This window comes from Cebus imitator, unplaced genomic scaffold (assembly GCF_001604975.1).
Source record: "Cebus imitator isolate Cc_AM_T3 unplaced genomic scaffold, Cebus_imitator-1.0 Scaffold448, whole genome shotgun sequence".
NCBI classification, from domain to species: Eukaryota; Metazoa; Chordata; class Mammalia; order Primates; family Cebidae; genus Cebus; species Cebus imitator.
In genome coordinates, this window is record NW_016107763.1 from 1,213,744 (window position 1) to 1,227,610 (window position 13,867).

The 13,867-nt window shown below is 35.8% G+C and overlaps 1 protein-coding gene across 50 annotated transcripts in view; it reads right to left on the reverse strand.

Moving 5' to 3' along the window:
• The window catches only part of DTNA (dystrobrevin alpha), a 379,818-nt gene that overhangs the window by 60,990 nt on the left and 304,961 nt on the right, over window positions 1–13,867 (reverse strand). For 26 of the 50 annotated variants that reach the window (XM_037732403.1, XM_037732400.1, XM_037732396.1 and 23 more), the window contains 4 exons: window positions 12,676–12,781; window positions 10,362–10,528; window positions 7,524–7,648; window positions 1,053–1,136 (listed from right to left, as the gene is read on the reverse strand). In XM_037732403.1, the coding sequence (XP_037588331.1) occupies window positions 1,053–1,136; window positions 7,524–7,648; window positions 10,362–10,528; window positions 12,676–12,781 (482 nt within the window). Of the gene's footprint in view, window positions 1–1,052; window positions 1,137–3,450; window positions 3,460–7,523; window positions 7,649–10,044; window positions 10,529–12,675; window positions 12,782–13,867 lie in introns of those variants that run through there. The other 24 variants (XM_037732399.1, XM_017511425.2, XM_017511406.2 and 21 more) reach the window with 3 other exon arrangements.

The following is a 13,867-nucleotide window of genomic DNA, read 5'->3' on the forward strand; positions in this document are numbered from 1 at the left end:
TACAGACCTCATTTATATATCAGAAACATTCTGTTTATTCTGCTAATTACAGTTATGGGGAACATCTTCATCTCAGGTTCCTGTTGACGGGGACATACAGGAACTCAGGGAAAAAAAGTCAGCTGTGTTCTTATAGTACTACTGTCTTCAAATCCTCAGTTGAATGTATCAGGATATTACAGTGAAACTGGCACCTTATAAACCTCTTCAGGGAAAAGATGAATTATGTGCATTTTGTAAAATATGAGGCTGTACTTTTTTCCACTGAAAGACATTTGAAATCTTATGTTCAATTACTCACTCCAATTTTCCTTACCTTTGTTTTTGCTTTCCTGTGAGCCTTCTCCATGTATTTATAAAATAATTATCTGGTGCTTGATTCACAATATTTGATCAAATGACTCAGAGCACCTCTTGACCCTGCATAGGTCTCATGCTAACTCTTAGAGAAATACTTGCTTCTCCTGTTTCTTGCTCACATGGGAATGGATCTTGTGCAAAGAAATGAGATGCAGATCCACCTTTTAAAAAAGTTCTTGTTATTATCGATGAAATTTCTTATATGGAAACTACATTTCCAAGTTTAGTCTTTAGTCTCTAGCCTCAGGAACTTCAGGATTCACCAACAAAGGATTTTTTTGTATCTTTGCTTTAAATAATGACATGTTTCACCATTTATATAATAAAACACCACTGCATCTTCAAATTCTAATTCCTTGACTTCAACAGACCACTCTAAGGACTACGAAAGTGACTTCCTTAATGAAATGGGATGCATGTGTGTCAGTAGTAAAACTGAAACATACTTCACATTCTTGCTGTGGGTAAATTATAAATGCAGGTTTCCCAAGATGACATTAATCTCCAAAGCCATCCTACCCCTCTTTAAATACATACAAATGAATGAAATGGAAAACTTATAATGGATATTTGCAAGCTAGTTTCCAGTAACAATATTCTTCTTTTGGCTTACATAAGAATATTTTTCTTACCACAAAATCAAGGCTCATTACCAAAGAAAGGGTTTATTTTATAATAGGGTTGGAACTTACCTCCTGGTAATAAAAGGACTTCCTGAGGAGGGAACAGAGTGGGAAAACAGGGTGTCGTTCATGCTGGTTACAGGTCTGGGAGGCCTAAAACAAAAGACAGTGTGAATGGAAAAGTTAAAACAAATAAAAGTCACAAATTAAAAAATTCCCATCATCCCTCCAGGAAAGGGGATGGGAAGATCTGAGTTCTACCTTTCCCAGGATCAACAAGAAATCTTATGTTTTCCAATTAAATTCCTTAAGAGCTTTAAAGTTACATTTCCTTGAGAATACACAATCTCAGGTAAACACTGGGAGGCAGATCTCCAGACACCATGGGAATATTGATGCATGAGCTTTGAGCCTTGATGTTTTATTGTATAATATTCTGCAATGGATCAGGGATTTTGAAGAAGTCAGGGGCTTCACTTCTGCTGCTTCTCAAGAAGCCATAAAAATCTGATCATCTAATCTACATTCTCTTGGAAAGAGGAGGATTCCTGAGGCTTTGGAAAGTTCGTTCTGTGTTCTCCATGATGATGGCCCTCTCCAACATGCCTGGTCTGAAAGGACACAGGCAGTAAAATCATATCATACCTTATTTGCCTTTGGTGTAAGTAAAGATACAATTAAGCTCTACAAGGATTTATGAAGTTAGTTTCTGTTGTTGGGGTGATCCATATGATAGAATATATGGTGTATGGTATCCTATAAGATTCCCTTGTGTTCTTACGATAAGAGAAGGAAAAGAGAATGACATTTTCTATATAATTGCTCATGGTTCTAAATACCAACTGCATGGAGTTTGTCTTCCTTGGTCTGATTTTCATTTCATTCTGTCATTCTTTTCCTTAGTTCAGGTAAAACAATAGGGCTAAGATCCCTATCTCATCTCCAAGCCATTTTTAGTCTTATTTCAGGTTCAGTATAGAATATTGAATGGTAATATGAGCTGTGATTTCGAGTTCAAAAGATGGAAAATGAGATAGGGCATTATTCTGAATCAGAGGAAATTTCAGTTTCACTATAATTCTATATTTGAGTTTGACAGTATAGAACTTTTTGAAGATGAGACATTAATTATAGCAGCCTAAATAATTAATATGTGTTGGCTTGATTAAGAGCCAAATTTATAAGTGGTTTAATTTTTACCTTAGAGAACCAAGTGGCTTTAGATTCTACAATGAAGAGATTCTGGGAAAAAGGTAGACATGTATATCCCAATGTATTGAATGAAATGGATGTGAAGCTCTGCTGGTTTTAAAATGTCAGTACTACATGTGAAAATGTATTGAAACTTAGAATAATAGTCTTTGGGGTAAGGGATAAAAGATTACAAATATGGTCCAGTGCATACTGTTAGGGTGATGGGTACACCAAAATCTCACAAATCACCACTGAAGAACTTACTCATGTAACCAAATACCACCTGTACCCCAATAACTTATGGAAAAATAAAAAAATAAAAAATAACAAAAATTCATTGAAACTTTTTTCAATGAATAGCTGGTGCTAAACTATACTCTGAGATTTTGTAAGACATATCATCTGCTGGATGAAGACAAAACCACAGATTCACTGTTTCATCTACTCTAGACAAAAGTGAAGTTCTGAAAGCAATCTTAGTGTTTTGCATTGCTTATCTAAAATATAACTTTGATATAAGAGAGCAACGCAAGGCTAGTTTAAAACTACTTCTGCCTTAAGTTAAACCCTAGCACTTTATAAGAAGGATGCTAATTTTATACAAATGTCCTATGTGAATTATGAAAAGTTTGGTCTGTTAGATTTTAAAACCATGAACAGAGTATAACATCTTCATTGTAGATTTGCAAACTGTTGAAAAAAATACTTGAGCCCACACTTCTGATTTTATCTTTTTTTTTTTTTCCTAACTTTTCCATTTTGCTCTATGTCGAAAAATGAGAAAACAAGTGGATTTACAATGCTTTTTAACTAGCTTGGTAAATTTATTCTATTGAATCTAGTCACTGCACAGCTGAAATCAAGGTTTCTCATCAAATGGCATTGTTTAAGGCCTACCATTGAAATATTGAACTTGGGACAAAGAATGGCTAAGCTGGGCACCAAATGATGGGTTTTCAGAGGGACTGAAATTCCTATTTCCTCCATAATTAAATGGCAAGGTATCTTATCTAACAAATGGGTCACACTGGGAATTCTGAACATATTTGCTTTTATGAATAAGAAACAGCTCCACAAAACAGAGTAAGTCACAAGGGCCTTCTGGACAAGATCTTCAGAGGACATTTTTATGTAAGTGACATCTTTGTAAACTGAGTGTACAGCACAAGAATACTTAGTTCTAAACTAGCCTCACTTGTTTTGTGTCTCATCACCACTTACTATCATGATTATACACCTTTGTAAGTGGACTGGAAGCTACTGCACTACTTACCAAGTATCACTTTTGGCAGCAAAAAATTGAACAGAATAGAGACCGTTAATCATGGTAACATTTACAAACAATACAATAGCTGAGAAGAAATGCCAAAATACCAAAATGTCACCACCTGCTCATTTCTATTTAAGGACGAATTGATGACTGGCAGTACCTCTCTACAACATGGGTCAAAAATCCCTTGGCGATAGTAAAGAAAAATGGCATTTTCTATGTGTCACATGCTTCATTTCCATATGTAAATGTATGCATGTGTGTATATGTGTGTGAGAGAGATATGAGTACAACAACCTGTTTAAAAATCCCATTGATTCAATCTATGGTTTTTTTTTTTTTCTGTATCTAAGGCTACTTGTAAAATGTTAATTTCTTACATAGGCTATGCCACATTTTTGCCATTTTTTTCACATTTAAGTTGTGGCCAGGTGTGGTGGCTCACACTTGTAATCTCAGCCTAGGAGTTCCAGATCAGCCTGGGTAATATAGAGATATCCTGTTTCCACAAAAAAAAAAAAAAAAAAAAAGGAAAAGTTGGAACTTGAGTTTTAAATGAATAATGAAAATATTTTTTAATATATTCATGAGGTATTGATAAAGCATTTTCCACTTATTATTTTCTCAATTTTATTTATATCTTATAATGCTTTTGCTGCTCACAATTGGATGTAATATGTATTAGAGGACTAGTAACAATTTTTTTTTAAAATTTTACTTTAAGTTCTAGGATACATGTGCAGACCGTGCAGGTTTGTTACATAGGTATACATGTGACATGTAGTGGCAATTTTAACACAATCATTGAACAGCAAGATGTGCATTTAAGAAGACTGTATAATGTTCCACATCAAATTCCATATTCATGAGCTATTTAATGGTCTACATATTTCAGCACTATGTAAGGACATACAGTTATCCTTCACTTAAACATTTACATCATGGATTTTTTTTCTGAATATGTCTTTTGAGGATTTGTATTAATTTACAAAATCACAGTCGCAAAAAAAAGTTTTATTTTGAGTCTGTGCTATAATTCCCAATGCTCAGAACCCTAGGTCGTCAGCACATGACAGAGTATGCCCGTCAGTATTGCCAGTGCTTGCACCCTAACTGCTCCCTTCTTACCTCTGTCTGTAAACTTATCCCTATGTGTAACTGATATGGACTGGGATATTTTTGTGACACTATATGCAAAGAATGACAAAGATGTGTTTTGTACTACAATTAAAGATTGCTTAATAAATTATTTACAGAAGCATAGGGAAAGGTCAGAGAGGGAATGAGGATGACCGAGACACAGCTACAGCGAGAAAAAATATTTTTAATGCTGCATATAGTTCTAAGGAACATACTTTAAGGATGACTTTTGCTAGAGACTCAATGATAAAGCTTCTTACTACAAACATTTCTGCACTATGTTAATATTCCTTCTGCATAAGACCTTTATAATTTAAGTCATATTTGCGAGTACTAAATTAAGGGTAGAGTGGAGGTGGGAGTATTGGTGTGGTTTATTTCTTAAATTTCACTTATTACCATTGTACAGCACTGTATAAAAATAGCAGGATGGCTTATTATAAAAGGACATGGCATGGAATGTCATATATTTTTGTCTAATTTATCGAAATCTTATTTACATACATTTGGAAGAAGTGTGAATATTAATTAATTCCATGTACATGTTCATTATAGCAGATTAAGAGAGCATTCTTCTTTGTAAAAGATTAAGGCTCAATATGATTATTTTTTCATGTAAATGGCCTTGATGTGCCTATGATGATTTAGAATAGTCAAATGAGCAATACATTTTAAAATTAGAAGTCTCAGAAAAAAGACATGGATATCTACTCATGATAATAGCATTTTAATAAAGAAATACCAAAAAAAATAAAATAAAATTCTATGGCTAAAATAGAAAAAAAATTCTATTTTTAGCTATAAAAAATAACATACAAGAAATTCTGGATGTAGAATGTCTAATATAGACTGGACATTATACACCCAGGATTTCTTGTATGTTATTTAAATAATTAAATATCTTGTATAATTTGCATTTTAAAATTAAAACTTTCACTCTGGGAAAATATGTAATCAGTGAGTACAGATCAGTATTTTGATTCAAGGTCTCTTGAGGATCTGATAAAATACATGGAGGCTTTCTCAGAAGAAGACACATTTTGTATGGAATTTTAAAACCTCTCCATATCCTAAACTAAGAATGTATTGTATAGATATAGCCTTCAGTTAATTTGTAAGTAACAAAACAGATTATATTGCTCCATAAGTCAAAATTTAAAAATTATTACTCAGCCAATTAAATAAATCTCTCTCTCTCTCAGACACACACACACACACACACACACACACACACACACACACACACACACAAAATCCTAACACCCACTGGGTACAAGGCCTTGAGTTAGATAATACTCCAATGTGACTCACTGTGAAACAAACTTTTACATTGCAGTGCATCACTTCCTAATTCTTTGGAGGAGTGGGCCACAGCAAAGCTCTTAGAGCCAGGCCATTCACACCCACGCTCCCTATCTTCATGACACCCAGCAGCTCCGTTGAAGGCTGCTCTCTTGGGGTGAAACTGCTAGCAGGGCTGATGGAAAATTATTCTGAGAGCTCAGGGAGCACTGGCTGCTCTCACTTTGTTGTGGTCATTCATTAGCAACTTAGTGATTGTGTCTAATTGGCTATGGGAAAGAAAGTGTAGATCTTAATAAGATCCTTAATAAGCTCCTATCCAGTAGATTTCTGCAAGTGGTTGGCCCTTTGGGACATTCCCCAGATTTATTTACCCCTGGCTTATTTTATGGCTTATTTATGGAAGCATAATTTCCAAAAATAAGTGAACCACATTCTACAAAATTAGTTTACATTAGTTTCTGGAGACTGAGCCCATGCCAGCTTGTAAGCTGAGAAACAGGAACCTCCAGGCTGTGTATGCTGCTGAGGTCAGAGATGCTGCAAAGCACCCCCAGGAACAACCAAAACAAAGCCTCAAAGTACATATACAAAGCTCACAGATGTGACTGCAGCACAAATCGTTTGGTGGTATTTGCTAAGGTCCATCAGAGAACAGAGCTGCTGCTTTCATGAGGGTCTCCTACCCACCACAGTACCCTTTACAGATCATATGCTGAACTTCCTGGAGCATGAACTTTGCATTGTTGAATTCCTATATTGGTAGGTCCCATCAGCACATCTCTTGATGTCAACATGCAAACACAGGCCCTATGTTGTGATAGGTCCCAACGAACTGTGGAAAACTACAGGCAGTTCATAAGGAGGCATCTGTGACTACATGATATCTAAGTGTGCATAGAAGCAGGTAATGAGACTCTTTCTTCTTCTGAGCCCAAGGTAACACCAAGGAAAAAACTGTTTCTTCTACCAAAGCCCCCTTGTTATCTTGGCTACCCAGGCTGAGAGAGATTCAAAGGCATGAAACTTCTGGGAGGTAGCAGGGATGGCTGGAAGGACCATTTGCTGGCCCAACATCTTCTGTCACGACACTCACATATTTTGAAGAAAATAAGTTTTGGGATATTCTGATAAAATATTCCCTCTTTTCAACCTTCCCCTGCACAGGCTATGATTCTTCTAAAGTTATGCAGCTTGAGATAAAAAAACAAAAGTAATTTCTAGGTTTTCTGGCATCTTTAAACTGTGTCTGCAGAGAAATAAAACAAAGAGCTTTTATATTTGGAACTCAAAGCACATATGAGATTAAGGGATAACATGCTGTAAATCATTTTTTACCACACAGTGATCCAATTGATTGTCAACTTCCAATGTGCAGACACCACTAACATCCATTTTTTATAACTAAGTTTTCTGAAATATTTTCTACCTTCAGGTGAATTATGTTAGTTACATACTTTACTGGTACAGCCTAGTAGAAGTACTGTATACCTCAACAATGACAACAAAATTTTTTAAAAAATTAAATTAAAAAACTTGGTTGTTGAGCACGGATATGAAATTGTCTTTGTTTGGCTCCAGACATGTGCTCTTAAAGAAAAATGTCTCTTTACTGTGAGGACAGAGATACTCACACGATGTGAGCCAAGTTGAGTGGCTTCTCAGGCTGATCTGGGAACATGGGGTGCAAAGGTTCACGGCTGGAAGCACAGCTCAGGGACTTGCTTAATGCATTAGTCAGTTTCTTAGCAGGTGATTTCTGGAAAGAAGAAAGGTAGAAGTGACAACAGCTAACATTTATGTAACATTTTGTCAACTGATTTGCTTTTCATAATAGATATTCATTCAGGGGAGAAATCTTTTTTCAGTGCTGACTCTGAGTCTAGAAGTTTGCTCAATGCTGGAAGAGAGTTTCCGAACAAGCTACCTCCTGCTGCTCAGTGTCAGCAAATGCTGCAATAAATGGAAGCGGGCATTGTGCATGGGACACCTGAGTTGGGACTTAATAGGCCTGCAGGAGTCCTGACAAAAACTCAGCAGACTGGGAAAGTCATTTGAGATGGAGGAGGCAGCAACAGTGAAGGGAGCCCTTCTGGGGAGGAAAGCAGGAGGCAGATGATCAAAGTCTTTACATGGCTCATTAAGAAATGTCTCTTTATTCCCAGGACAGAAGAGGCCATGAAAAGTTTAAATCACAGGCATGGCAGCATCTGACCTAACTCTAGAAGGACTGCTGTCACTTAAGAACAGAAAATGGTTTATGTCGAAATAGGCACGGAAGGAAGATGAGCAGAAAATTTTGCAGGAGTCCAGGTGCAAGAAAGATGTTTCAGGTGTGGCTGAACACATCCAGTTAGAACTGAAAGTGAAACTTGAATCTGAGTCTTCAGCATTTAAAATTTAAGTTATTTCCAGAGAATCATGCTGCCTCTATTTTGTTTATATTGTTGGGATGTTTATCTTGATATTATACAGTCAAAATTATATAAAAGTAGCCTACCACATACAGGTATTGATCGACTTACCACCTATGCAACTTACGACCATTCAACTTCACGACCACAATCGCTAGCCACGACTGCTTCATGTCTGGCAGCGCAAACGTTGCCCAGCTGGGCGTACAACAGTGCGGACCAGCTTCCAGCAGCACTACCATCTCCGCGTGCACCATTTCAACTGTACATATAACCTACTCAACTTACGACCAAATTGTGTTACGACCGGTCCGCAGTCCTGACCGTGGTTGTAAGTCGAGCACTAGCTGTATATTATTTGTTGGCGCAAAAGCAATTGCAGTTTTTGCCACTACTTTCAAATAATTTAATAATAATAATATAATAAAATAATAATAAAACTTTAACTATATTTTTCCTTTCTATAAGAAGCCATTTCAAATTTTGTCACTTTCTTTTATACCTAGAGTCCACAACCGGTAATATAATGAAGTGACTATTGTCCTCATTTTTAAAAAGCTAAATAATAAAAGCGTTGTTCAAGAAGTCCCTCTTTGGCTTTTGTTAGGAGATGCAATTCTTAGAACAGTTAAGACAGCAGCAACAGCAGCTCTTTGCCCCACAAACCATAGGGACTTCTGTCCTCTCAAGGAGTCTGATTCTTCTTTGTACAGATAGTGCCCTGCAGTATCTGTACAACCTCTAAGAATGAGCGTCCCTATGTGTATTTAGCATTTATGTAAAACAACTAAATCTGATTATTTTTCAAACACCAAATATCCTAGGATACGGGTTAGAAGTTTGAACAATGGTAATATGCTAACAATAAGAAAATACGAAGTTTTAGCTCCTATCTTCTAAGCTAAATTGTAGTTCACGATCCGTGTTAATGTATCTATCTATCTAACCTCAGCATGATGTAAACAACAGTGAGGAATTGGACTGGAATTGGCATAGAAATTCTCAGTATGCTCTGACTTGGTGAAGAACTATTACTTGAATTCAGAATCTGACTGGTGATGAAGTACTCATATATTTACACCAAATATTAGTTCCCAAGAATAATTCCTAGGAAGAACATTTTGATCTAAGATGTATATTCTGAAGACTTCTTTAAGTAAAGACTACAGATTGAATTGAAATACATTAAAATGTAGAAAAACTCATAAATATGTTGCATTTTCTTGTGATAGAATTATTCCAAGAGGTGCTGGCAGGGCTGATGGTATATCCCACATAAACCAATCTATACATCCTACAAAAACCAATCCTTGAAGAGATGTCCAAGGGCGACATTGTTGGAACTGATATTTGAGTTTAACTAAGATAGATAAAGGTCAGTAAATCATAACCCATTTGAAAAGTGAGCACACGGAGTCACATTTCCCCCCACAGACCTGGTGCCACATGCTCCTGAGAATACATCTATCACACAGACACTCACATGCTACCTTTGCCAGGTTGGTCACTCACACTATTCATGAAAAGATGGTTTGCTAATATCACCACAATCTCCCCTCCCTACCCACTGCAGAAAAGTAAAATGGAACGGTATTATTAAGTCCACACTCTCCTCTCATACTTGTTTCTTTAATATTCTAGTCATGCACTAACAAGAACTCCAGAATCTAAGAAAAAGAAAACTAACAATAATTCTTAAGCCATTTCTACAAAACAAAACTTGGAAAACATTTTAACTTACTGTGAATATAAGACTATGTTCCAGAAGGTCCTTGCTGTTCAGTTGTTATTTAAATCAGTACTGAATTATCTATATTCCAAGAAGTAATATAGTTTTGAATCTTCCTATATTTTAAGTCTCAGGAAGCTATAGTGAGTTCCGACAGAATAAGTAAGAGCATGCAGTGGGGCGGAGGATGAGAGCAAGGGGGACTGAATACTAGACTTGGGTTAGAAAGTAAATTTGCTTTTTAACTCTACCACTATCCTTGATATTCTCTTTCATTCTGGGCAACACTCACACATCCAACTGCAAGTATTGCCTGGACCTCGCCTTACCCATGACGTGTACTCTTTCATTTGGTGCTGGTTGCTATGAGAACCACCGGCATGTCCCCTCCAGAAGCAGTCCTGACAGAGCTGGTAATTGTGACACTGTTGGCATCGGTAGCGAAATCCCATCATACTCTCACTGTGGCAGTAGGAACACTCAACTGGATGGAAGACTAAGGGGGAAGTAAGTGAAGAAAAAACAAGAAAACAAAAGTATGAATCAGAAGAAGGAAAAATGCAGCCTTACAGAAATTGTCCTTTGTGCCACAATTTCAGATGATAGTTGATTTGGGCTCAGAGAAGCATTTAGTTCACTCCTGCATACTCACAACCCTTTTCAATCACACCTGTGGGGGTGGAAGAAATGAAACGGGATGGAGAAGAGATGTCTTTAGCAACAAAAATCTCTGTAATGCCATTTGCTTTTTCTACTCTCATATCTCACATTACAAGAATTTAAATTACTCAAGCAGACTTGCCTTTACTCCAAACTGCTCTCTGTCTCCAGGAGACCAGCACAGCTCACTGGAAGAGTCAGAAGCACAAGGAGTGAATGCTGATTGTCCAGGGTAAGAGAGCAAATATCAGGGACATGGAGAACGAGAGGAAGAAAAAAGAAAGGAAGGTGGGCAGAGAGTGAAAAACTGGATGTGGATGAGAGAATTAAGTTACTTTTTGAAAAGTAGAGTGACTAATAGGCTTACTTAATGACTGGCATTGCCTACATCTGACAGATTTTTTTTCTTTCCCGAGGCAAGTGTTATAAGACCCTAAAAAGATGTACAAATTATCTGAAATCAGTTCTACATAATTCAGATAGCTCAAGAGACAGTTAACTTTCTTTGGTAGGAAATTTGAATTATAAAGCAGACAAAGCAAAATATTAGATTTGAAGCAAAGTAAAATATTAGATTTAAGTGATCAAATTCAAGCAATTGTCTACATGCTATGAGCTGGATACTAAAACAACAATAACAATTCTTGCCTTTGATAAAGCTATTCTCTGGCTGATCAGCCAGGAAAAAGAATGCAAATAAGAATAAATAAAGATAAAAAGCAAAGTGTAAAAATGAAGAAATAACTAACTCTGGATGCACTGTCTTCTAAACAAGTATCATAACTTTCCTTTCTGGCTCTTGAGAAAGAGGATAGTGGGACTTGAATCTAAGGACAACTGCTCTGGGACAGTGCCTAAGAAACTGATCTCCTGCAACAGGAAATGCTGGGAGAGAAGGAATGAAATTATAGCTTTATGATTGAAAAATGACTAGCTCTAGAACTGTAAACAGTAATATGAACTAATCTTGCATAATAACATGGACCTTGATTGCTCTTCGCTTCTGCATATGGATAAAGAAACAAAAAAATCTATGATTGTCAGTGATTGCAAAAAAAAAAAAGTAAATTCATTCTTTAAATTTTCTCCATGAGCAAAAGAGGATAAATTCGTAACTTTTAACTAAGTGAGATAAATAAGGGCAGATGCTAAAAATTCTGAATGATAATTTAAAATTAAGCTAACTTTAGATGCAGTGCATATTAAATAAATACATAGAAGTTGAGTAATATATAGAGACTTAAGTTAAATCACTAGTAAGAGATATGGACTAAATTATTTCCTGGTCAATTCTGGAGAATTTTCAGAGTTACATTGAACAGTAAGCAGGAACACCTAAAGCTTAGATGGAGACATTGAACTGTTCCATGTTTAAATTTCTTTAAATTTTGTCCCAAACTGTATTTCATATTTAAATCTGGATATGCCAACAGTAGTTCCTTTAATCCTAGAAATACTTGCTTTAAAAAAAGACATGATATGAAAGTTATTTTACTTTTATCTTTAACATAAGTACAACTATTGAAAGCTCACAATCTGGAATACATGACTAAAGATTAATAGGGTGCTATCATCTATTTCTTTTCTCATTTCTCCCACCTGTTTCTGGTTGAGAGCCCAGGAAGAAATAATCAGTACCATGTATGCAAATATGAGAAATTCAAATCTAAAACAAATACAAAATAATGTTACACTACTTGTTGAAGTTCGCCTTCTATTGTGACAAGCCTTTTAACCACACTTGATTTGTAATTGAGAAGAACACCATGAGATTTAATATGTTTTTAGAACTGACGGTCCTAATTTTTCAGTGGTCCTTTGAGGCCTTCCTGAACAGGGAGATGGGTTAGTTCTATCCTAAACAAAACTAAGAGCCACTAAATAGGCTTCCCTAAAACAATGACCTGGGCTTACTAACTGTAGACCTATTGGCCTATTTTCAATAATTTAAAAAATCGCCTTTGCTCAGTGGTAACTACTCACCATTTTCCACATTTGCTAGTCGATGCAGAAGAGGCAACCAGACCAGACACTGTGGGGGAGGATCTGACATTAGCGTATCCAAGAAACCATTTAACGTGACTTTTTTCTGCACCAATAAACAAAAAAACAAAACAAAAAAAACAAACAGAAATTTAGGACAGAGAATCATCTCAATTTACCTGCCATGTAAATATCATTTGAAACTGAGACAAAATAATACTCAATAAACCTCCAATATCTGAAGAAACCCAACTTGCCAAATGTGTTATTAAACTAGCTTAGAACTGAAAACATTGCTTGCTTTTTATACCTAGGCATACATACGACTGAATTCTCTCCACTGAGGCTGATTCAATAGTATCAGCAGAAGAAAATTCCAAAAGCATCACTTGTATATATGAAAGACAGTATAAAATATGAAGAAAAATAAAGAAATTCTCCTTGGAATTTTTCTCAAGATTGTATCATAGCTCACTCTATAATTTTCCTGTCAGTCAGTCTTCTAAATTTATAGAACAACTTCCCTTTTGAGCTTCCTCAGCTTCCTTAAGTACTAAATATTTAGTGGCTAATGTGAATGGTTCTGTTATACAAGAGCAGGAGGGAATCCTGTTAGGGAAGAACCATCTAAATTTTTAAAAACGGGCTCATTTTATTACTTAATGTATAATTCCTCTCAATTCAGTCTGCTTCCTTCTCACTATCCAGGTCCTTTTGATGTACAAAAGAAATGCATTATATCAAGTTTCTTTCAAAGTGACAAAAGTAAGAAAGCTATATTAATGCCTGTACTGCAATGGTATAAATAACAAAAATATATGTTTATATGCAAAAATCGCTACTTGAAATTTTGTACTAGAATATAGAACGGGATGGGACAGTTTTATTTATTTATTTTAAAATATTTATTTATTTACTTTAAAGATGGGGTCTTGCTATGTTGCCCAAGCTGGACTCAAATTTCTGATCTCAAGCCATTCTCCTACCTCAGACTCTTGAGTAGCTATTACAGCCAATTGATGAAGTACAAAAATAAACTGGTCTTACTATTTTTGTGTTACCTCTTTTCATACTTCAAATGTTCTTATTCATTTTGGCCATTTGCCACACTGACTAAAAAAATCACTCCTGGAAGTTTCCAAAAATGTTATAATGATTTCAACATGTATAAGTTGCTCATCATTAAGAATAT